The following is a 22,814-nucleotide window of genomic DNA, read 5'->3' as shown; positions in this document are numbered from 1 at the left end:
GCGGTATATCACGAATTCGTTTCGACTTCAGATACGAGTCGAACAAATTTTTTGTCCGTTAAACGCGAGATTTACGCTTATGTCAATTTGCAACTGCAGCTTCGTCGTACAACCATTTACAAACGGTAAATATCGTTTCTTCATCAACGAGAATTACCTCCAGTATCAATTAATACATATTCCTTAAATTTGTCTTTAAATATATATTTCAATATATATATTTTTTTAGATAAATTTATTCGTTATAATACTTGTTTTTTTATTAAAACATTTTTAACAATTTCTACCCTGGCGAAAATAAAAATACGGAAATCTCGTTTACGTTTTTGTCATTCTTTCTTTGCGCTACATTTATGTTCCGATTTTTATTTTTCCTAGAAGGCAGAAATCGAATAGAATTTGTTGAGGATAAGTTCTGCTTGATTTCAGTTTATTTAAACTATTTAGCAAGTATATCAAAATCTCGATTCTTCTATCAGCCTATTGTATTTTGTTATATAAGCTTTTGCCATATCTCTTTGCCTGTTTCTCCCAATACTATTGCCAAATTCTGTTCCAAATCTGTGTCCCATTATAATAAATATTGATAGCAAAATTGAAATGAGAAATACCAATAGAAGATTGTATATTTATTAAAAAAAAGATTATTATACTATCCTTGTTGTAATTAGAAATCGTTTTTGCATGATCCCGATTATATTTGATGTGTCAGCGCGAGTTCCGTTTCCGTATTGCTATTATCTTTCACCACATTTTCTTCCGCTTTTATGTCCAGATCTTTGATAAAGTCGCACCAATTTATCCCTTCTCCGCAGTCCGGCTCTTTCTCGGATGCCCACCAAAGTGCCGTCTGCAAGTATATAAAACAATAATTAATAAAGAGTATCTACTTGATCTTTTGAAGCATGCTACTTTAATTCTTTCAGAGTCAGAAATTCAACAGATAGAAAAAGAAGAATTATTATGTTATCAGGAGATTAATTTTCTTTCTTATTAACCCAGAGAATATTATGATATCTTAAGGACATCGATTAAAATATTTTTAGCAACTATCAGAAAAACATTTATATGACATATTTAAAACATATCAGTTAAAGAATTTTTTAGGAAAAATATAAATTCAAATAAAAGTTACAATGACATACTTTTACATTCACAGGTTCGGCGGGTGGTAGAGGATCGATTTTCACGTTCATGAACTGTAGCATGTCCTTGTAATCAATTCTGCCGTCTTCAGCCTTGTGCAAGCTTGTAGAAATTGTAACGTTAAGGTATAATGCCTAATGCTTCAATTAATTAAATCATTCAAATTGATTCAAACTTACTGATTCAGCATAGAATTCAATAGTTCCACATCAACGGGAATTCTGCAACCGCGCAGAATCGTGTATAGGGATTCTCGAGGTAAAAATCCTGTTCTGTCTTCATCCCAATGATGTAAATCCTTCTCCAAGCAATCAAGATCATTCCACAGAAATCGGTATAGTTCTGTATGCAGCAGACGTCTAAAGATACCGTCGATTATTATCAATTTTATTAATTAACAATTTTTTCTTAGCTATTTTTACTTAACTTTTAATATCAAATTTTTTAGATAATAATTAAAGATTTAATTATTATCTTCGATAAATTTTTTATTTTTTAATTTTTATTTTCAGCATTAATTTCGATAAATTCGATAGAAAGAAAAAAATTATCAGACTTCTAAGATCGAGTTTGCCGAGAGATGCCTTCTTTATTCTCTAATTATTAAATTCTTTATGTTTTATGCTGCCTACAGTTCAAAAAAATAACAAAATCTTAAACAAAATCTTATTTTTTATAATATTTTATTAGACTAAAACTGAGAAATCAAGATTTGCGTACCTTACATATTCTCTTGATCGGTGTTCTATTTTCTCATGAGATGAATAATAGCGAGCAATCGTAATCATTTCATGTTCTGTTATCTTGTCCCCCATGTATCGGCGCAATGCTTCTCTGAAAATACGAGTTTGATTGTAGAAATAAGATCGGACAGAAAAAATATAATTCATTTTATATCTACCTAAGCTTTTCATATTCCAAAACTCGTATATCATCTTTTGTGCTTTCAGGTGGAGCATATAATTGAATAAATTCTTTGTAAACGGGCTGTAAACTTTCTCGCAGTTTTTCCATTATTATTTTTTTGTTTGCTTTAGGAAACTGAAAAAATGGAAAGAGAATTAGTCTTTTCTTGATAACAAGTCAAATAACAAAATATAATAAGTAGCGAATACTCGGTGAGGCAGGATAATCTTAAGTGTCTAATAATTTCCTTTTAATTTATATATATATATATATATATATATATATATAATTTAAAATAATTATTTATATTATTTATGAGACTACGTATTTATATGCCATTATTTTTAACAAACTTGCAATGTTGGCGACCAGAGACCTAAATTTTTCCTTTTATAAATCAATAATCAAATATTAAATATATAAATATTGATTACTCCCCTTTCTCCATGAGAAAATCTTATTGTAAAAATATCAACTTAATAAAAATATGAATCTAGAACCGAATTTGGAATTATTTAAACAATATTCTCAATTTATTACATTGAATTGCTTAAATAAATTCAACTTCAGGAATTGTAATTTTGTTTTTCAAATAAAACTTTTTACAGAATCAAATATAATTAATTTGTTTGTCGGAAGGAATATTGCAGATGTACGTTTTCACGCACCTTATCGCAATGTAACTCCATGTAACGCAGGGCATAAACATCCGCAGACGTAATTTCAAAATGAAAGTCGTACAGGTTTAAGCGTGCTCCTATGTAAAAATCTTGTGATTTGTAGTATTCCGGTTTCTTACTTGTGAAAATATTCTGACAAGGCAACATTATCGGCATCCGTTTTTGAAATAAGGATCTCTGAAAGCCTGATTTAATTCCCTTACATTCTAATATTATTCTGATATCTTTTGATTTCTTCATTTTATTCTAATAATATTACATTTATTCTAGTAACATTACATAACATTTATGTATATATACATGTATATATGAGATATATTACTGTATTATAACAGTTTAAAAATTAATTTTTAATTTATTTATAAACGTAAGATCGAAGATTATCTTTTTTTAATGACAAAACACAGTTTGGAACAGATTTTCTAAAAATCCAAACTTTTTGGATATTGTAATACCTGAGTTTCGTTTCGCCAGTTCAAAAATAGATATCGTGTCGTCCATAAGAAATACTCTTATAATAAATTGTCTTTCTTCATTCTCTGGGATTTTTGATATCATTTTTGCCCGAAATCTCAAGACGTGGCTATTGAAGCCTTGTCTAAAACAACATAAGAGAAAAATAAATAAAATTAAATTAAGTGGAAATTAATTTTGTCTCTTCTTTTGACTCACTTGTCGTGATACAAGAATTTAATGAAGTCTGATTTGGGCGGTTTCGGTATCATTGTAAAACAATTTCCGAGGGAATCATCATAAGATCCAAAACCATTGTAAGGCGGTATGTACCTCTCAACCTTTTGATATAACTCATCGTCCTTTCGAGGATGTATCAGAGGCGTGAAATCATCCAAGCCATATTTTGTTCTACAAATTATTGAAGAAATATGTATATCAAGCTTCGATAAAGATACAAAAACTCCCGAGTTATTTTACCTATAATATTCCTTTGTAAAGGCATCCATATCCGTGATGACAATTCTTCTACCAAAAACGCTAATTTCCGCTCCGATAGCTAGTTCGTTATCTTTGTAATAATCGGTAATCTTGCCAGTGTCTAAAGAATCCATCATGTAATACCCTTGCCTTATATTTTCGCCTAGCACATTTAGAACCGTAAAACGATTTTCCGCGCCGATTGGTTCCAAGCCGGTATAAAACTGAAAAATTAATTTTAAAATATAGATAAAAAAATTTGCCACTTATTAGAATTAACTAATTTTATAATAATAAATTATCTAATACGAGAGCAAAATTTAGTATAACAAATTGATGACTTTCTGTTTAAAATTTATGAAAAAATTATAGGTATCGAAGCATTGATACTTTTGGTATCTTCATCCGTTTAACGAGCATTGGACCGGAATCTCGGCCAGTATTTGGCGATACATTTTCTTTAATTTCCATCGTATTATCAGAGAGATAATAATGCAGTTCAAGATCATGGACGATACCATAAGGACTCTCGGTATCGTCCCAGTATCCATAAAATCGGAGCACCTGTCTGTCGTATTTCAAAAAATTTCCAAGAGTATCTACCGTGCGATTAGGCTTCTTTGGAAATACTTCCCTTTCCTATAACGTGTCGATATACATTTATCATAATCAAATTTTAAGAAGACTTAAACAATGTAATAATTTTCTTAAAATTATAATAATTAAAACCAAAAAAGTAACGACGAGATACAAATAATAACCAAGTATACGTTTTAAAATAAAAACGTTATTAGAGTGATTTCGTGGACGTATTGTGATTATTTATATTATTCTGCACTTACAGCTTTCTGAATTTCATGATATGGATCCTTTGGTATATCGATCGGATCGGGCACTGATATTCCCATGCGATTGAGAAACTGCCTCGTGAATTTATCGCAGTCCACGATTTTATATACTCGTCCATATATCTCGGGTTCCTTGCCGACATTTAAATCGAGCACGTCGTAATATCTATACTTCACTGGATCGGGAATCGGTATCCTCTGGCGTCTGACCAAAACACCTTCGTGAATCGAAAATTAATATAATTGTAGTAATATACCAACGCTTTACAACGCTAATAAAAATATAATCGCCGATTTCTATATTTTGAATTTTTACACCAAGAATAAAATATAATAAAATAAAACAAAAATAAGGGTAAAAGTAAAATACTGTTTAACTTCTAAGTGAATTACGAAAAGGAAATGCACCGTTGAACCTTGCTCAAGACCACTATTATCCACGGATGGTTCTACAATTTTCATTGTTCCGTCTTCTAGAAAAAAACTGATGTTCACCACACGAATGTGAAAAGCCGTTTTCCATTTTTCTTGTACAGTCTCTTGGAAAAACGCTTTAAACATAAGTCTCTAAGAACATAATTGAAAGAAAGTGACATTAGTTAGAATTATGTTACGATATTTGAATGAAAAAGGAATCTTTTTTTATTTCATTTTACCCACAATCTTTTATTATAATTTTTATATAAAACGTTACAAAGAAGTTGCTTTGAGGTATTAAAATTTTATTTCACTGATTTACTATCAATCATACTTGGCCATCGTATGCAAGCCACGACGGAATTTCTGGCTCTTTTCCTCGAGGATAGAGGGAATAATGACTGTACGCTCTCGTATCCGCTTTCTCGGATAAATAGTACACTCCATCATGTATCTTGTCGAAATGTTGACTTTTGTGAAATCTTGTTCTACCAAACTGTCAAACATATTAATAACGTATATCTTTTTCTTGTGCGCACTAGTATTTCATCGTCGCGCCTACATTTTACACTGAAGTAAACTAATGTTTTTATATTTTTTTACAAACAATAATACTAATAACGACGTGAAATATTTTGTCATATCGCGCATTGTAACTACGTTTTTAAATATAAGATTACTCACATTTCTGTCAATGCTAAATCCTGGGAGACAAGGTAATATCGGCGCTCGTTGCATACTGATAAAAATTCTATCAATTCACAGTTAAATTATCATTTGATTCATAAATCCATTACGAAAGGCGCAAAGAGGAGTGTACGATTTGATATAAAAACTTCTCCGTGCGGTAAGAATATCACCAATAAACACTATATTCACGCTATATTGTTGAGTTTCCTTGGTGATCGTTGGATCTATACGATAATACACGAAGAGAATGACGATTTATTGCAGAGGACAAGATAAAAGCAGCTTCTTATTTAATTATTGATATAAGGATTTCAGTTTCAACAAATTAATTTATATAACACAAACTAATGATTGCACAAAATGTTTACAATATTAGAAAGATAGATGTGATGACTTATATAAAAATTATTTATATAAAACATAATTAATTTATTAATTAATATTTTAATATCGGTTTGGCTATAAAGTAACGAATGGTGACAATGCACACGATATTTATTGTTCTCAACAATTCGTGACATTACTGACAGAGTCATACGTCACAGAATATAGATATACATAGATATATTTGTGTATGTATGTATTTATTTGTGTGTATGTATGTGTATAATATAGCAAAATCTTCAATACAAATATAAGGCGTATACAATAATTAGATGTCAAGAGAAAATTATGTCATCTTAAAATTATATCAATGAGTATCTTATAAAATATGAATTATTTCAATATTAGTACAATCATGTTCGTTTAATTGCTTGTGTAATTTATAAATGCATTATTTAACTTTATTAGTAACAAAACAATGGAATATAATAGTAAAAGAAAAAAATATAATAAAAGAAAAATGTGGAGTACAATCACAAAAACTTATATAACTAATTCTCGTAGCATATAAATAGGATATAAATTATAAATATAAGCATATAAATTAATCATATAAAATATTATTCAGATCATTCTGTAATAGTTTCTGCACATATTATGCATTTTGTGACGTAATTTAATTATCACTCAAATATAAAGGAAAATACAAAATATATTTAGTGCCAGGTGCGGATCGGCATAAGGATAAAAAAATTTTCGATATTCTATGTGCGTTTGTTTTAATCGTAATTCTTGTATTCTCACACGTTACGAATATTCATTCATAATTGAAATTCATATACACATTGCATGCCAAATAGATCTTCATCAATTAAACGTCCAGCGTTTAATTATATTAGGCACATTTTCAAAAAGAGAATAACAATAACACGTAAAATTATAATGCGTATAAAGTCTTTGTTGGAATTTAATCCTTTCGTGCGCGTATATATTATATTCTATATATTCGTCTATAAAATCTTCATAGATTATATAAAATATCAGAAATTTTCTAAATCAAGTTAATAAACCAATTTGCCTCTGCTGTATAACTACAATACAACAATATTATATATCAGATCATTTTGTGCCATTAGACGGCATAAGTACTTGTCTCGAACATCTCGTTACATAATATCTTTTAATATCGTTTCTTGTAAAATGTTCTCACATAACACCGCATAGTAACTCATCTTAATAATAAACCATTATAACAATAATGATTCATCGAAGTATAGAAGTAACTGTAATATTTGAGACTTTCATCGTTTGTAGAAATTATCAAGTGGATATTTAAGCGGTTGTTTCGTCAGACAGACGCATAAACGCTCAAATCCCCACTTCCTTCTTCTTTTTTTCTAGTCTTTGATTTCCGGTTGTAAATCGTACCAGGCGGAGACCGTCTTCGAAAGATTGATTTCGCTCAATTTCAGGTGAACCTGCCCCATCACGTTGCTTCCGGTCGACAACCAACCTTTCTGAGTGCATACAGATACTTCTAATACGCGTGTGTTTAAGTCTCCCTGCGAGACCACGTATTCGAATTGCTCATCGAACGTTGGATTGCAATTGTCCTTCACCACAATAGTCTTGCGCTTCGTTTCTTTATGTTTATCCGGCAAAATGTAGAGTTTTACATACGGATCCGGTATGTTGTGTGGATCGTTTTGGGGAAGCGGCAGATTACTGTAACGTAACATATGGCGAAGATGATACTAAGATTATAACAAATGCGAAATGTTATATTTAGTTAATTGAGATTAACTTACGCAATTTTGTGCACGAAAACGGTAAGCTTCTGTCTTTGTATGCTGTAACGTATAGTCAACTGTATTCTCCCTAGTTTCGCTTCACCCGAAGAGGACGTGATGCTTGGATTTCTGTGAATAAGCTGAGGGCTTCCGGTCAAAGAGGACGGGGCACTGGTGCTGACTATTAATTCTTCTTCTCCCGTTGCTGGTTCTTCCGGTAGCGCCGCAGCGGATCCAGTGCTACGTGCTTGACTGTTGACCGATTCTTTCGAAGGCTGTTTCTTAAGAGGACTTGGTGGCACTGTGAGAGAATGCATATCGTGTTGTTAACAATTTAGGGAAATTAAATAATTTTAACGATAATTTGAAAATAATAATTTTTGTAAGCATAATATATTGTTCAATCCAAAAATGTTAGATTTATAGCAATATTTGTTAATATGATTCTATTTACCACTAGAAGATATCACGTTACTAATACTGGACTCTTGACGTTCGATTCGTTTATTTAATTCATTGATGTCGTGATCATCTTCATCTTCCTCAGAAGTAGGTTCAGGTTGTTCATATTTTAATATCTGTAAAAATAGATTGTTTTGTTTATCGACGCACAGAATATGATACTTCGTCATTAAATCATACATGTAAAATTTCCTATTATTTACATTTAATGACATCGACAGCACAAGCTTGCTATCCGCTTCGGCTTTCTGCAGATTATATGGCTGTTGCGTTACTTCAAGATTATTCTTTTCCAAAAGTAAAGAAAGATTATAACTCATTTCTCCAACTATCATGGCAGTTTTCTCATCGGTAATCTAAAAGGCAAACAAACAATTAATTACTGTTAAACAACGATAAAAGATTTTACGAAAAAAATTTGCAGAATACCTTTATGTGCAAAACTCCAGTTTCGGGATTGCTAACTAAAAAGATGAATCCTCGTTCCCACACAGGATCACAAGAACGTGGTACAGTGGCTGTTCTCTCTTTCTTTCCATCGACACTTGCTTCCAAGTAAACGTCGGGCTGTTTGTTTCCTCGAATGCACTGAGCGTGTAATAATTAAACATTTATAATAATTATACATTTTGTCACATAACACAGTTTTATGCTTCTTGTTTACGTATTACAACGTACGTACTGGCAAATTTTTAGCAGAATCAATATAAAGTATGAGAACGGCGGTACTCATCGATGTAACTCTAAGTTCCTGAGTTTCCATTAAAGCCTATTAGTTAATATACAATATACAAGTATATTAATTAAAAAGTTATTTATAATGAGATTTCATAGAGATTTATGAGTATTTTTTTCTACTTACGGCTTTCAAATCGGCAGGATCTTTTGAAAATTGCAGCCACATTAGTCGCAGATGAACCATACCGTGCTTTGCTTGCTCCAAAGTGACCCACTAGAAAATATAATTAATATTAGTAATAAGAAAAAGAATTATAAAAATAAATTTCATACTCACTGTATCAATCATGCCTTTTTTCTTCACTCGATTAACTTCGACAGTGGCCCTGACACAATACAAAATAAAAATAAATTAAAAAAAATAATCTTGAATTACATGTAATAAATTTTCATTAAATTTTCAAAAATAAAGAGATATTTCCAAATTTCCAAGAATAAAGAGAGTAAAATTGTAAATAGGCGCTTTTGGCAGTGATGATGATAGCAGTATGATTATTAAATTTGTATATAAAATATCTCCGTGATTTAGATAAAAAATTTGTAATACGATTTTCATTTAGAAAGCTTTCATGCAGCAATAATATCATTATGCAATCATTATTTCTAATATATTTCTAATTTTATCTTTAAATAATAATATGATACACAGACATTATTGCACGCTTAATAAAATTGAACATGCAACACTCCACAACATTACTTTATTGCGTAAATAAAATAGACTTCTCAATACTTGTTTAATGTATAAAGAGTAATGTGGTGACATAAAATTCGGAATTATCTTGAATCTCGAATTACGATTGGTACGACAATTTCATAGTATTTTACATGTATTATATTTTTCATGTGCTTTGAGTTAATGGCATGCACGTCACAGATACCTGATTAATTTTTACGCTTAAAATACTTTAAATATTTTGCAGTATTTCACAAGTAACTCACGGAATAAGAAAAATGCAGTCTTTCAAGCATAATCTACAATAATCAATGGCAGAGTATCCGCATGATTTACATTCTCTACAAGTCTCGCAAAATGCATTATTGTTCTGGTCTGAGATTTGTGTATTTGCTACATTCAGGAATACCTGCCAAGTGGATCATCTTGACCAGCGTTGTCTTTGTCAAAGAGGTGGGCAACCACCGTGTTGTAAGCTCCCAAGCCCTCTTCCACTATAAACTGTCACCACATAGTCTATTTTAGTTGCCTTTCTCGAATTAAACAAAGTCATCTAATCACTTCGATTAATTAACTGATAAAAAAGACCAAATTGTTCACCGTACAACTGTGTTTTTCGTTATAAAAAAATGTTAAAAATAGCAAACTGTTTAAGTTAATTACAATTATTCAACAACAAATAAAAATTTACACAAACTATTAATAATCAAAAATACAGAATAGATTTTAGAGAAAGTTAAAAAGTAATACTCTATAACTGGAATACATATACTTTATTTAAAAAAAATAAAAAAAAAATGTATATAGAAAATGAAAAATACTCGTGCAACGCGCGTTTAACAAGCTACAATACTTATAGTATTAGTAAAATAAATCTTTTCAAATAATAATAAATAGGAGAGAATACTTATTTTATTATTTATAGAGATACACGCACTATATCACAAAGACATCAATTACAAACATCGCTAAATCACATGCGTCAGGATCTACACGTTTTTGTTAGTGATATATATGCAAACATTGCCATTTACAAATCATCACACGATAACGTTACTACCTGCCAAGGAAATCATCATATTGTACCCCTGGGACATTCGGATCCCAATCCCAAAGAGATACCACAGCTTCTTGCATATTGCATGAACTGATCATAGCCTGTGTATCAATATCATATTGCATAACAAACGTAAAAGAATTATGAGTTTTTTTGTTTGCAATCGTATATTCATTCATCGTGTTCATGACTCCTTCTTCTATGCTTTACATTGCTGCACTATGTAAGTTTGTCTTATAAATGTATGTACTATGAATTCATTAACGTAGTATGATATATTCTTATAGACATTATGTCTATGTGTAAATTTCATAAATGATATGTTCAGAATTTAATTCGAACAATGATTGCAATATTTATCTTATAACGTGACAATTTTATTACTTATGAGTCTAAAATGTTAGAAAAGACAATAAGATAAAATGAAATCAACATGCATCCAAATATCATTCAAACAATATTCAGACCAACAAATAAAATATCACCACACATTAGCGTTACGACGATCATCATGCAATAAAAGCTTTTCCATAGATCAATAAAATAAATAGAGTGATAAGTGATAGAGAAATAAGTGATTTCATAGATGATTTAGAATGAATTATATGCATCATAAAAAAATTGTATAAAATTTTAAGTATTGAATAAATAATTGAATATAGAATAAATATTGATTAATAAGAAAGATAAATTACATGACATATGTAGAATTTATATAGAATTAATTATAATTATATAGAATTTAGTTTTGAATTCGTCTCTGTGTAATGACACGAGAAATCTGAAATATGAGTAATGAAAAAGAAGAAATTACATAAGAGAATACATAATGTCATATATAACTATACCTTCCAAGACTTTCATCCCCCTTTGTGTCATCATAGTCCCACAGCAGTATGGTCAGTTGCTGCGCGATGGCTGAAGTCACGGCACACTAATCCCATATAATATATTGCACATCACATACACACATACATACCAACTTATGAAATTAAATTATATTAACATAGAAAGATTAAAATGTATATTCTATTTGCAGTGCGGAAAAGACGACATTAACCAGTAAAAGTAATAGGAAATAGGAAATATGGTCGTAGGAATTGTTTTAAAAATAGTGTTTGTGATTAATTAGGAATTGTGTCTAATGAATTATGTAAGAAAGCTGAATAGCTGGCTAGGGATGTTAGATTAGCAATGTATCAAATATTATATATAATATTTACTATACAAAATATATTTATCTATATTTTTATGAAAATGTTAAATGCAAGAAAGTGGTATATCTCATTTGTATTTTTAATTAAAGTAACACGATGAGCTAGACTGTGTGTAAAAGATTTATTATGAAAATTAACTTTGTAAATTGCTAAAATATTTTTCTTACCATATAGAAGACCTCGAGTTATTTTTTTTCTTTTTTTTTCGAAAGATATCGACAGATCAAAGTAAAGCACATGCATTAAAAACATTATTAATATTTTGTTATTTTACTATATAAAATATTGCACGTACCTCACACCAGAAGTCCCACTTTGGATTAACGGTATTGTCAATTGTTTTCGTTCTAAATTCCTGGGCACCAACATTTATGACGGCATATGGATCAGACTTGCCCTTACCTAACATTCCAATATCTTTTTTCATCAGATGCTTTGCCTCCACAACATGAATTCTCAGAACGCCCTGATATGTTAAAAGAAAATTTTTTAATAAAATAAAAATAATGTAAGTAAAGATAATGTATTATATGAGACATCTCTGCGAAGCTTACTTCAGGTTCGGGTATTTTTAATGATTCCATGGGTATCTCTTCGCTTAACGATATAGTTATTTTGTTCGGTAATACAAGAATGGCTGCTATCTGTTCAATGATTGTCTTTCTCAAAATTTCACTGAAAAAAATACCAGTTTGCTTAATCCTTTCGATCAACAGTGACACTAATTTTTTATCATGTCAATTTCAGAATGAAAAAAATTTTGGAAGAGAAAATCGTACTTGAATCCAGGTAGATCTAATACATCAGCTACTCCCACTAAGTTGAAGTTAATAGTAGGAACATTCAGATAAAATATCTGTACACCTCCGATTAACGGCATCATAGGCAGCATAGGTTTCATAACGACGCGCACCAAACCATGTATCTAAAATTTTTTAAATTTTTATTAAAATTTATAAAGAGAAAATATATTTTATATTATCATGTATTAACGTTTAATATACTCACTTGAAAATCTTTAATCCCACCTTTGATGTTCCCAACGAAAAAAGTAATATCACAGTCACCAGCATACCTGTAAAAATAATGATTATAATATTTTTCAAAGATGTTAATATATTTTACAGAAGGAAATTAGAATACGTACATAATGTCTGCATCTAAGATGATCTCATTTCTCGAGGTATTTTTATCATACACTTTGATCCCATATATTTTCGGCGGCTGTAAAAGATCATTTAATGTTCATTACGTACATCTTAAAAGCGAAAAAAAATTAATAAGGCATGCTATAGAAAAGAAAGAAACGATGTGAGAGGGATTGAAATAAACTCGGGATTGAAATAATTGAAATAGACTCACAATGCGACCCAGAACTAAACGATCGAACTGAAAACCTTTGATCTTATATTCAGTCAGTTTTTCAACAATCGACGGTTCTATACTTTGCTTACACAGTTGGCGGACAAATTGATTCATACTTGGCCATACTTTAGTTAAGATCTGTAAAATATAAAAAAATACGATTACTATTAATTCTTATTTTTCCAAAACTGTTGAACAATTTAATTACAAGTCTATATTTTACGGATAGAATGATTTATAATATAACATCCATACCCTGTTTAGCCATTCAGCTCTATCAAAGTCCGGGAAATACACCCATGAAGGTAACTCGTCTATTCGATTGATAATTAATTCCTTTTCCTTAGACAGTATACTGGCCTGTGCCGTAATCGTTCTCAATTCATTATCCCTTTTCCGCTCTGCTTTCCATACGGAAAAGGCGATCGGCGCGATTAACCAAGCTATGCTGTAGTTGAAATATCCCCATCCCCAGATAACGCCAACCGCCGCCAATTTGGTCAAGAACGATATCGTTAGCGAGCCGACATTCATATATGGCCAAGAAATTACTTTAGAATCTTTATTGGAAACATTATTCTCCGATTCTCCTTCCATTATCTTCAGTTTCTATTATCAGATCTTATTAGCTATTTATCGGTCAGATCTTGATTTTTCTGCTGAAATAGAACAAACATGTAAATAATCTTTCTATTGTGAAGCTACTTGAGATAAATTTCAAAATTCTAAGTCATAAGTGTGATTAGTTTCTGCTTCATGCTTTTCGAAGAATTATATATATACAATAATAATAATTACGGCTGCATTAGAAATTAGAACTAATAGAGACGAGGCACTTAACAACATGTACGCTCGTTTATTCTAATTAATGCCATTGACATAATTAAAAATAAATGTTATCAAGCTCAAGATTAGATTTTACTTTAAAATTGCTCCATTATCATGGCGATTGGAGTATCTCTATACGCGCATTAGATCGTATCAACGTAATTCATACGGTGACCTTTAAGATCCAGAGAGGACATAAAATTTTGCGATGCCACGAGCTGGACTAGCACATCAACCTTGCCAATTGAGGCAAGATACGATATGTCAAGGATGATAAATTATATATGCCATATGACACATCGATAAATTTTATTGCAATACTTTGATGATTGATGAAGACAATACTTTAGATGATTGTGCGTACCATTCTTGCTTCCATTTACAAACAAATATATGTATGCGATAATGAAAAACAAATTGATAAGCAATGCAGAATTTAAAATTACATTTTGTGGCATCTGTTACATTGTTGTGTCTACATCTTTGTATTTATTATTATAATTCATATAATTCATATATTATTATTCATATAAATTTTACTTTTTTTAAATATTACTCTTTGTATCTATCGCACTTTTATTATGTATACAATTTGATACATATAATTATAATTCATATATTATTATTACTATCGTGTTATTTTTATTTCGTATTATTATTATCATTTTAATATTACACTAAAATTCTTAAGGAAACATTTTATTTTCAAGATTCCTAATATTGGTCCTCTTTTAAATTTTATTTAAAGATTACTCTTTGTATTTATCGCACTTTTATTATGTATACAATTTGATACATATAATTATTATTATTACTTTTAACATTTTTAATATTATATAAAAATTTTTAGGAAACATTTATATTTTTTTCAAAATTATTAACATTTATATTAATTTCATTTAGATTTTTTATTTTTTACCAATAAAAAACCAATAAACTGCAAGAAATAAAAGTTCAGCACAGTGAAAAAATTCGCTCTATGAACAATATCGCATAAAACAACTAATCTGACAATGCTTATCTTTAGAATGCAACAAACATAATTATCGTGCTGTAACACGTGTGCGGCTATTAAAGCAAAGTTATTAAAATTGATAAACGTGAGAAACGAATTCTTTGTTTCGTTCTAGTGCTTGATCTACAACGATCGAGTCATCGCAACTTCGCGTTTCTTATTGCGAAAGACCGCAGGCCTTTGATTCACAACGATAAGATAATATTTATGGGCATTTTTATAATTGCTAATAAAGGTGCAATCTGAATATTCGCAAAATTACAAAGATCAATTTGTTCAAACATGAGGAAGTAAAGCTAGCTGCGTAGAAGAACGCTTTCGCTTCTCGCGAAACAGACGTTTAGCTGAAATCTAAACATAGCTCAATCCTACGAGGCAAAATATGTAGATTACAGATCTGTTCTAGTGTGTATATTCAAATATTCAGAATTATTTATGTAATAGCGAATTAAAATACACAATAGACTGTACTAAAACACATTTGTAACATTTGTATTCGTAATACGTACAACGGTTTGAGCTCCCAGGATAAATAAGGAAAAAAAATTCAATTTTGTAATGATTTTCAGAATTGTCTCGTTGTTTTTAAAGAAAGCATGATTTATATCCATTTCTACCAATGCATATTAATTTCAATCTCGGTTTAATTTACTTTTTATTTTTTTTAGTTCTAAAAATTAGAAAAAAATAAAAAGTAAATTAAATCAAAATTAAAGTTAATTCACATTAATAGAAATGAATATTAAAACAGAAAAATACGAAGATATTTAATCTTAGACATATACAACATTTAAAAAATTGCACAAACATATCTCATACACATAGTGTCGATTGGTCAACTTTTTCACAGCATCAATTTTTCAAGATTTTTAAAATCAATGTATTAAAGAGAATTCTGAGAAATAATAATATTCTGATAAAAAATAATAAAAAAATTGATATATCAATTAATGATAAAAATATTTTCGAAAAGAAATATTTCTAACAAAAACAAAAAAATTACGTCATCACTCAAAGAAATTGTTTAATAAAGTATTAAGAAAAATAATCATTAAAAATATTGAAAATATTGAAAAAAAAAATTTTTATAAAAAATATATTTAAAAAAAATCTGTTTTATGAATGCCAAGTATAAATGTAAAATAAACTTAGCAATTTTTATATAATACATTTTTATTGCAGACAATAAACTTCAAGCTTTATAATGGAAGAATTTTTAATGTTTTAGAAAAATTATTTCCTACATTTATTTTTTACAAATCTGTATATGATAAACAGAAAGATTAGAAACAAGAATGGAATAGAAACATCTTAAATAGCTGTAATAAATAGCTGTAAATAAAATTTTGCTGTATTAAACCAATCACCATCATATCCACAAACAAATGCTGTAAAGCGTAAAAAAAAGCAATTACAGAATCTTCTATCTCCTCTTTTTCTTAGAAAGAATTATAAGGAAATACTTATACTAATACTTATAAGGAAATCCTTGAAGAAGAAAACTTTAGAACTTTTATTAGAGAAAATTTAGAATTTAAGAATAAAAATATATATTAAAATTAAAGTGAAAGAGATAATAACATAATTGCAATTAAAAATTTAAAAGTTAAAATTAAAAAAGTAAAATAATAAAAGATCTGTATAAACATGCAATACAGAAAATGTATATTCGTATATACATCTGCATTCATTACCGAAGTTGGAAATACGATACGCGCTACGTTCCATAGCATGTTAAAGATACAAATTAATGCAGATAGATGCAAATATACACCCGAGCTTAAGTCGGCTGAGTATTAGATACGGAATTATTAACACCACACAACACACACACACACACACACACACACACACACACACACACACACACATAGCTGCAGATATTTTATTAGTATTATCATAATTATTTCTATTCACGTCTCAAAATCGGGGCTAGTCCTCGATTGGCCGACACCTCGATATTGATTGCACGTCAATAGCGATCTTACACGTCTCTCGTGTCGCAATGCTCCGTTTCGGGAAAATTGTAATTATCCACCGAGAGATTAATGCGTTCAGACGTCGTATGCAATAAAACAACAAGCATGCGGTAGTCAGTAGTTCGTTCGCAGTAATCGAAAGAATGGATCGCTTATACTTGCAATCGAGTATGCGGCATCGGCGTGTGCGTTACTCCGTTCTCGTTCTCTCTCTTTCTGTTTTTTTTTTAGCGGTGATGACAACGCGCGGACACGCACACGTCACAGAACACCCCGGTACGCGCGATCGTAATCGAACTGTGTTACCAGCACTGCTTGCGCCGTGGTACTGCTGCTCTACCGCGGCGATCCGGCCAATCAATTGGTGGCGCCGGAGTAGCGCGAAGTTGGCCGCGAGGCGGCGCGTGACGTCCTCGGTCAGCTGATCGTCTGAAGTTGCCCGCGAGCGACGGTGTGCAGTGCGCTATTATTGTCGCGTTTCTTTGCATCGCGTCTCGTCCTCCCCGCGACGTTTTATCGCGATCTTATTGAGGTCCTCGCGCTTTTCCAGTTTTTCGCCCCGTTCTTCCATCGGTAGCTCGAACAGCGGCAGAATCTCATCATGGGTCTCGTGTGCTCAACGGCTCAGGTAAGGCAGCTTGCCGATAACCATCGCGTATCTGACTCATCTTTCCCGAAGACGCAGATCTTTCTCTTTCACTTTCCTCCCCATTCGTAGGAAACAACAGTACATTTTCTTTTCTCACATTTTTCTCAGATTAGCGATATTTGCAGCATTTTTATCGCGACTTACCGCGATTACGATTAGCGTCGTTTTTAAAAATAATCACTAGTTGCTATGTTCTTTTTACTTCTGTGGATAAAGACACTTAGATTTGGTTCTTTCTTTCGAAATGATTTGATTGAACTAATTTCAATCTTATTTTGTAATATATGTATCGTATCATGCATTTATGAATTATTCAACGGGTCAAATTATCAATGACGGGTATCTAATTATATCATGTTCATTATTTGATTTTATATATATATATATATGTGTGATATTGATTTTGATATATATATATATATATATATATATATATATATATGAAGAAAATATAGTATATGCCAGTATTATTTTTGAAGATTTCCTTACATTTCCATAACTTCATAAAAATATGTAATATTGAAATATAAAAATGATTTGTAAAATACATATTGCTTTATATTTTTGTTTTATCGATTCATAAGTTATTTGGGATTTATGCTCTGTATTGTTCTTTTTTATCATCTAGCTCGCGTGCTTATGCGGAAGCACAGCTTGTAGCTTCTGTTGTTCGCAATGTCCTTCATGCAGGAACAGCACGAGCACTCGTATTATGTATGCTCTGCTCCTGTTATTGGGAACTATTGCAGCCTGTATTACTCTGGCACCTGGTCTCCAAAGTGCTCTCAAAAAGGTAACATTGGAAACGATATGGAATAATTAGACTTACATTAACGTTGTGATTTTTAAAACAGGTTCCATTCTGTGCAAACAGTTCCAGTTATGTTCCATTTGACACTTTTGATTGTGAATCTGCAGTTGGTTATCTGGCAGTTTATAGAATATGTTTCATTCTCTCTTTATATTTTTTCTTGATGTCTGTAATAATGATCAGGGTGAAAAGTTCACGAGATCCACGGGCAGCCATACAGAATGGGTAAAATTAAAATATACATTAGAATGTTGCATCTAAGAGTATGACTCATAACGTTTGCATAAAATTCTTAGATTTTGGGCGATCAAGTATCTTCTGATAATTGGAGGAATTATTGGTGCTTTCTTTATCCCAGAAGGATCATTTGGATCTACCTGGATGTACTTTGGGATGTTAGGAGGTTTCCTTTTTATAATTATTCAGTTAATTTTAATTGTTGACTTTGCACATTCTTGGGCTGATGCTTGGGTAGGAAATTATGAAGAGACCGAATCAAAAGGATGGTAAAAATTCTTATAGTAATATAAATTTGTATCCACGACACAAATATTTTTTTAAATAATATACAAAACCATTTTAGGTATGCCGCATTACTAGGTGCAACTTTCTTTAATTATGCCATTTCTATTACTGGAGTGGCGTTACTTTATGTATATTATACATATGTAAGATTATGTTAATTACATTTTTTTTGTTTGAAAAGAATAATCCACTTTAAGATACAGTATATAATTACTTATTTATTTTGTATTTACAGCAAGATACGTGCGCTCTGAACAAATTTTTCATTTCGTTTAATTTGATTCTATGTGTTATCACTAGTATTGTGTCAATTTTACCAATTGTACAAGAACATCAACCACGATCTGGACTTCTTCAGTCCTCTGTGGTAATGTTATATGTGGTATATTTAACATGGAGCGGTATATCAAACAGTCCAGGTAAATATCGGTGATTCAAAACATTAAATTATTATATGATCCATATTTTATTCCAAGATTGTTACTATTTGTTACTATTTTAATTTACAGAGCGTCAGTGTAAACCTGGTCCTGTTTTTCCGAGTAATGATATCAATACACAAAATCGTGTCACTTTTGACAAAGAAAGCATTATTGGACTTATAATATGGTTTAGCTGCGTTTTGTATAGCTCCTTACGTACAGCTTCCAAATCGTCAAAGATTACAATGTCCGAAAATGTATTAGTTCAGGATAATGGAGCTGGTAAATATTAGTTGAATGTTTGTGCATGTGTTTTAGTAACTATATCTGTGAAAGTGTGTTATTCCCTTTAAAAACCTTGACCATTGTGAAAGTATTTTTTCGAATGCACTTATACTTGTATTTATTGTCTTTCTACTTTATTTCGTTCTATAAAATTCTATTAAATACTATTTTTCTATAGTTAGGAATGTGGGAGAGCAGTCACTTATCGGCAATGAAGGTAGGCACACACTATCTTAACCCTAAGTTGAATTCATTTTCTAATCATAAATCTTGATTTTATTTTTACATTCCTATGTTTAAAAATATATACTCATATATTTATATATTTGCACAAAAGTTATTGAATGCTTTAGGCAATAGATAATAGAAAATTATTTCTATTATGTTATTTCTATTTTACATTTATAATTATATAATATAAAATAACTTGATTTTTTGCTTAGCAATTAGTGTGTGTTTACCTTTATTTTCTTGCTTTATTTGTTATTACAAACGTTATGATTTCTGTATATATTTTGCAACATGCTGTCAGAAACATATTTATGAAAATAGTGCTTGCCTAGTATTTTTATTTGCTTTTAGTAGCTTTTTTTTTATGTTATGTTTCTCGTTTTCCAAAATGTAACCAGATTATACTACAGTAGAAGGACGCAATCATGATGCAGAAGGTGGAAATGATGCCAAAGTTTGGGATAATGAAGAAGAAAAAGTAGCGTATAATTGGAGTTTCTTCCATCTTATGTTTGCTCTTGCTACTTTATATGTTATGATGACTCTTACAAATTGGTATGAGTACGTATCCATGATATTATAATATTTAATTAAATTATTGTAATATGCATCATAATACCGTTACATTAATATTTTAATAGACCAAACTCCAATCTGATAACTTTAAATGCAAATACTGCTTCAATGTGGGTAAAGATTATTTCTTCTTGGATGTGTTTGGGTCTTTATGTGTGGTCATTAGTAGCACCTGCCATTTTCCCAAATAGAGATTTCTCTTAAATCTCTGGATTTATTGTAAGCCAGATCTATAAAACAGGTATTTATTATTCGTTGTCAACATAGTGCTACAATAAGTGATAAACAAGTATTTCTGTTTTAATGTAATTTTAAAATCTTATGTTACAGACATTTCTCTGCTTCTAACATTGAAATGCTAATTATGATTATATTTAAACCAAATAATATGCAATATTTCATATTGCATATTAAGATATATATTGATATATTACCTAAGAAGTAGACGCAAATTTGCTTCCTCAACGATTATGTATTTAATATAAATATGTGCAGAATATGTCGCATGTAACTTTAATTACTAAACTTCTATTAACTAACTCATAGCATATGCAAGATTTAACTATCAGTTTAATTGTGTGCTTTGTTATGGGGAACTAACTAGTTTTATTGTTATCACATGCTTTATAAGCTATAAAAATCAATTCTATTAATGTCATATGTATAATTATATGTATAATTATATGTATAAAATTATACGGTATATAAAAGTATGATAGGAAAATTACATATTTATATCTCTAATAAGAAATTTATATGGTTATTTAAAAAATTATTTCAGCATCTTATTCAACTTTTGTATCATGCTATATGTCGCATGTACTCAAATAATATTGCTGTACCACTGATGCATTTATAACTAGTTTATAATTGATAATTGACGCATAAATATGCGTTATTGCAATTTATATTAATTGCATATATACATATATGTATTCCTATTCCTATCACATCTGACTCTATTGATATAATATGACATAATTGAATACATTCATGATGGTGCTACTTACTAAAAATTATAGCGTGTGTTTAGAAATTATTTTTTTCAGAGGATGATTACAAGAATATTTTATTTATTAGCACATGTATTTCATTCACTTTTAATTGATTCTTTCTTTCAATTATTGTTTTATGCTTTTATTTTCAGCTAAAACAGCCTCAGTTTAGAGCTTTCTTGTAATATCATCCGCCTATTACAAAACGTACGTAATTACTACTATAAAAGAAGTTAATGAGAACTGATCTTGTGAATGAGTACTATTAAGATTGTAGGATTAGATAACTGTATGTGATAATTTTTTGCAATTCTTTGATACAGAAAAAGTTATTCTTTGAAGTAACTTTTGTGAAGTGTTTACATAATTATGAGTCTAGCAAAAACTTGTTTCTTTTTAACATTTTAAACGATATAAGATATTTCTTTCTGTGCTTGTATATTTACATTTCAACTTAACGAAACAAAAATATATATGTAGGCATCCACTTCTATATAACTATGTAAATACACTTACATTGTCATAATTATTATGAGCTACTATAAGGCAGCTTTATATATCATTTATTTTAATGTTGTTTGCATTTTTTGTATGAAAAAAATGTAATTATATATTATTGTGTATATGGCAAGATTAAATTTTTTTCAGTCCATTAGAACAATAAATTTTAATTTCTTAAGTTTTATCTGTATCTATGTATTTATGTATATTGTTGTGATACATGAATTTAAATATTCTTATTATTCCTTATGATATGCTTTGCGTGATAATCGAGAATTGTATTCAAGAAAGATTATATGTAAACTGTATTTCTTGAACAATATATATAATACATAAAAGTAAAGAACAAAATAAATTATGTAAAAAGCATATTTTATGTAATTAATTAATAATAATTACTAGTGCCTAACATTTCCAGGATGATTTCTTATTTCTATTAAAAAAACATTTGTACACAAAACCATTAACATTATGTTTTTTAATTTATAAATTGATATATGAAAAAATAATTTGGTTATAGTAAAGATATATATTAGATGTATATTATAATTTTTATTTTTATTTGCTGTATTTATTTTATTCGCTTTTGTTGCTTTTAACGCATTTTATTGATATAAAAGTATTACTTCTTTATCATCGATTTTTTAAATATTATTTTTTATTAACAGTAAGTATTTACTATATTTTTATTATTTATATAAGGAGACAAAAATTGAGCATGTGATGTCGATTTACGCATCATGAATTA

General features: G+C 29.8%; 3 protein-coding genes across 14 annotated transcripts; 1 reads left to right on the top strand and 2 right to left on the bottom strand.

The window, feature by feature from the left end:
- Positions 1 to 616: 616 nt before the first annotated feature.
- Positions 617 to 5,952, bottom strand: LOC105433967 (EF-hand domain-containing family member C2). Its single transcript, XM_011649494.2, has 14 exons — positions 5,615 to 5,952; positions 5,265 to 5,426; positions 4,930 to 5,080; positions 4,508 to 4,731; positions 4,056 to 4,304; positions 3,666 to 3,889; positions 3,405 to 3,596; positions 3,188 to 3,330; positions 2,721 to 2,917; positions 2,048 to 2,187; positions 1,867 to 1,980; positions 1,326 to 1,505; positions 1,146 to 1,248; positions 617 to 850 (listed from the first exon to the last, which is right to left on the bottom strand). The coding sequence occupies exons 1-14, from the start codon at positions 5,666 to 5,668 to the stop codon at positions 695 to 697; spliced, it is 2,289 nt and encodes a 762-aa protein (XP_011647796.2). The 5' UTR covers positions 5,669 to 5,952; the 3' UTR covers positions 617 to 694.
- Positions 5,953 to 6,097: 145 nt separating this feature from the next.
- Esyt2 (extended synaptotagmin-like protein 2) lies at positions 6,098 to 17,413 on the bottom strand. 8 transcript variants are annotated; one of them, XM_089075112.1, is made up of 17 exons: positions 17,081 to 17,413; positions 13,505 to 13,908; positions 13,247 to 13,387; positions 13,032 to 13,108; positions 12,893 to 12,959; positions 12,664 to 12,809; positions 12,439 to 12,559; positions 12,180 to 12,350; positions 10,671 to 10,768; positions 9,212 to 9,260; positions 9,059 to 9,148; positions 8,879 to 8,965; positions 8,626 to 8,784; positions 8,400 to 8,552; positions 8,189 to 8,312; positions 7,753 to 8,035; positions 6,098 to 7,669 (listed from the first exon to the last, which is right to left on the bottom strand). In XM_089075112.1, exons 2-17 carry the CDS (start codon positions 13,844 to 13,846, stop codon positions 7,342 to 7,344), a joined length of 2,436 nt encoding a protein of 811 aa, XP_088931238.1. In that variant the 5' UTR covers positions 13,847 to 13,908; positions 17,081 to 17,413; the 3' UTR covers positions 6,098 to 7,341. The 8 variants fall into 8 exon arrangements, with proteins under 8 accessions (XP_088931238.1, XP_088931240.1, XP_088931241.1 ...); XM_089075114.1 differs by having other exon boundaries at positions 13,505 to 13,905; XM_089075115.1 differs by having other exon boundaries at positions 17,234 to 17,413.
- A 70-nt stretch (positions 17,414 to 17,483) lies between these two features.
- TMS1 (serine incorporator TMS1) lies at positions 17,484 to 22,435 on the top strand. 5 transcript variants are annotated; one of them, XM_089075122.1, is made up of 11 exons: positions 17,484 to 17,699; positions 18,349 to 18,513; positions 18,575 to 18,756; positions 18,828 to 19,037; positions 19,115 to 19,199; positions 19,292 to 19,475; positions 19,566 to 19,760; positions 19,942 to 19,980; positions 20,393 to 20,555; positions 20,636 to 20,811; positions 21,718 to 22,435. In XM_089075122.1, the coding sequence occupies exons 1-10, from the start codon at positions 17,673 to 17,675 to the stop codon at positions 20,772 to 20,774; spliced, it is 1,389 nt and encodes a 462-aa protein (XP_088931248.1). In that variant the 5' UTR covers positions 17,484 to 17,672; the 3' UTR covers positions 20,775 to 20,811; positions 21,718 to 22,435. The 5 variants fall into 5 exon arrangements, with proteins under 5 accessions (XP_088931248.1, XP_088931247.1, XP_088931251.1 ...); XM_089075121.1 differs by having other exon boundaries at positions 17,485 to 17,699; positions 20,901 to 22,435; XM_089075123.1 differs by having other exon boundaries at positions 17,486 to 17,699; positions 20,405 to 20,555; positions 20,901 to 22,435.
- The last annotated feature ends 379 nt before the right edge of the window (positions 22,436 to 22,814 follow it).

This window comes from Pogonomyrmex barbatus, unplaced genomic scaffold (assembly GCF_055798465.1).
Source record: "Pogonomyrmex barbatus isolate J1 unplaced genomic scaffold, ASM5579846v1 scaffold18, whole genome shotgun sequence".
Classification (NCBI taxonomy): domain Eukaryota; kingdom Metazoa; phylum Arthropoda; class Insecta; order Hymenoptera; family Formicidae; genus Pogonomyrmex; species Pogonomyrmex barbatus.
Note: the sequence above shows the minus strand (reverse complement) of the source record. Positions and strands in the feature narration are given on the sequence as shown.

Coding starts and splice junctions, on each gene's coding strand:
- TMS1 (XM_089075122.1), top strand. CDS start 17,673: ATGGGTCTCGTGTGCTCAACGGCTCAG. Junction 17,700..18,348: donor TCGTGTGCTCAACGGCTCAG/GTAAGGCAGCTT, acceptor TTTATCATCTAG/CTCGCGTGCTTATGCGGAAG. Junction 20,556..20,635: donor ACTCTTACAAATTGGTATGA/GTACGTATCCAT, acceptor ATATTTTAATAG/ACCAAACTCCAATCTGATAA.
- LOC105433967 (XM_011649494.2), bottom strand. CDS start 5,668: ATGCAACGAGCGCCGATATTACCTTGTCTCCCAGGATTTAGCATTGAC. Junction 4,732..4,929: donor TAATAGTGGTCTTGAGCAAG/GTTCAACGGTGC, acceptor CGATTCACGAAG/GTGTTTTGGTCAGACGCCAG. Junction 3,890..4,055: donor AACGGATGAAGATACCAAAA/GTATCAATGCTT, acceptor TTAATTTTTCAG/TTTTATACCGGCTTGGAACC.
- Esyt2 (XM_089075112.1), bottom strand. CDS start 13,846: ATGGAAGGAGAATCGGAGAATAATGTTTCCAATAAAGATTCTAAAGTA. Junction 12,810..12,892: donor GTGGGATTAAAGATTTTCAA/GTGAGTATATTA, acceptor AAAAAATTTTAG/ATACATGGTTTGGTGCGCGT. Junction 12,560..12,663: donor TTAGATCTACCTGGATTCAA/GTACGATTTTCT, acceptor TATTTTTTTCAG/TGAAATTTTGAGAAAGACAA.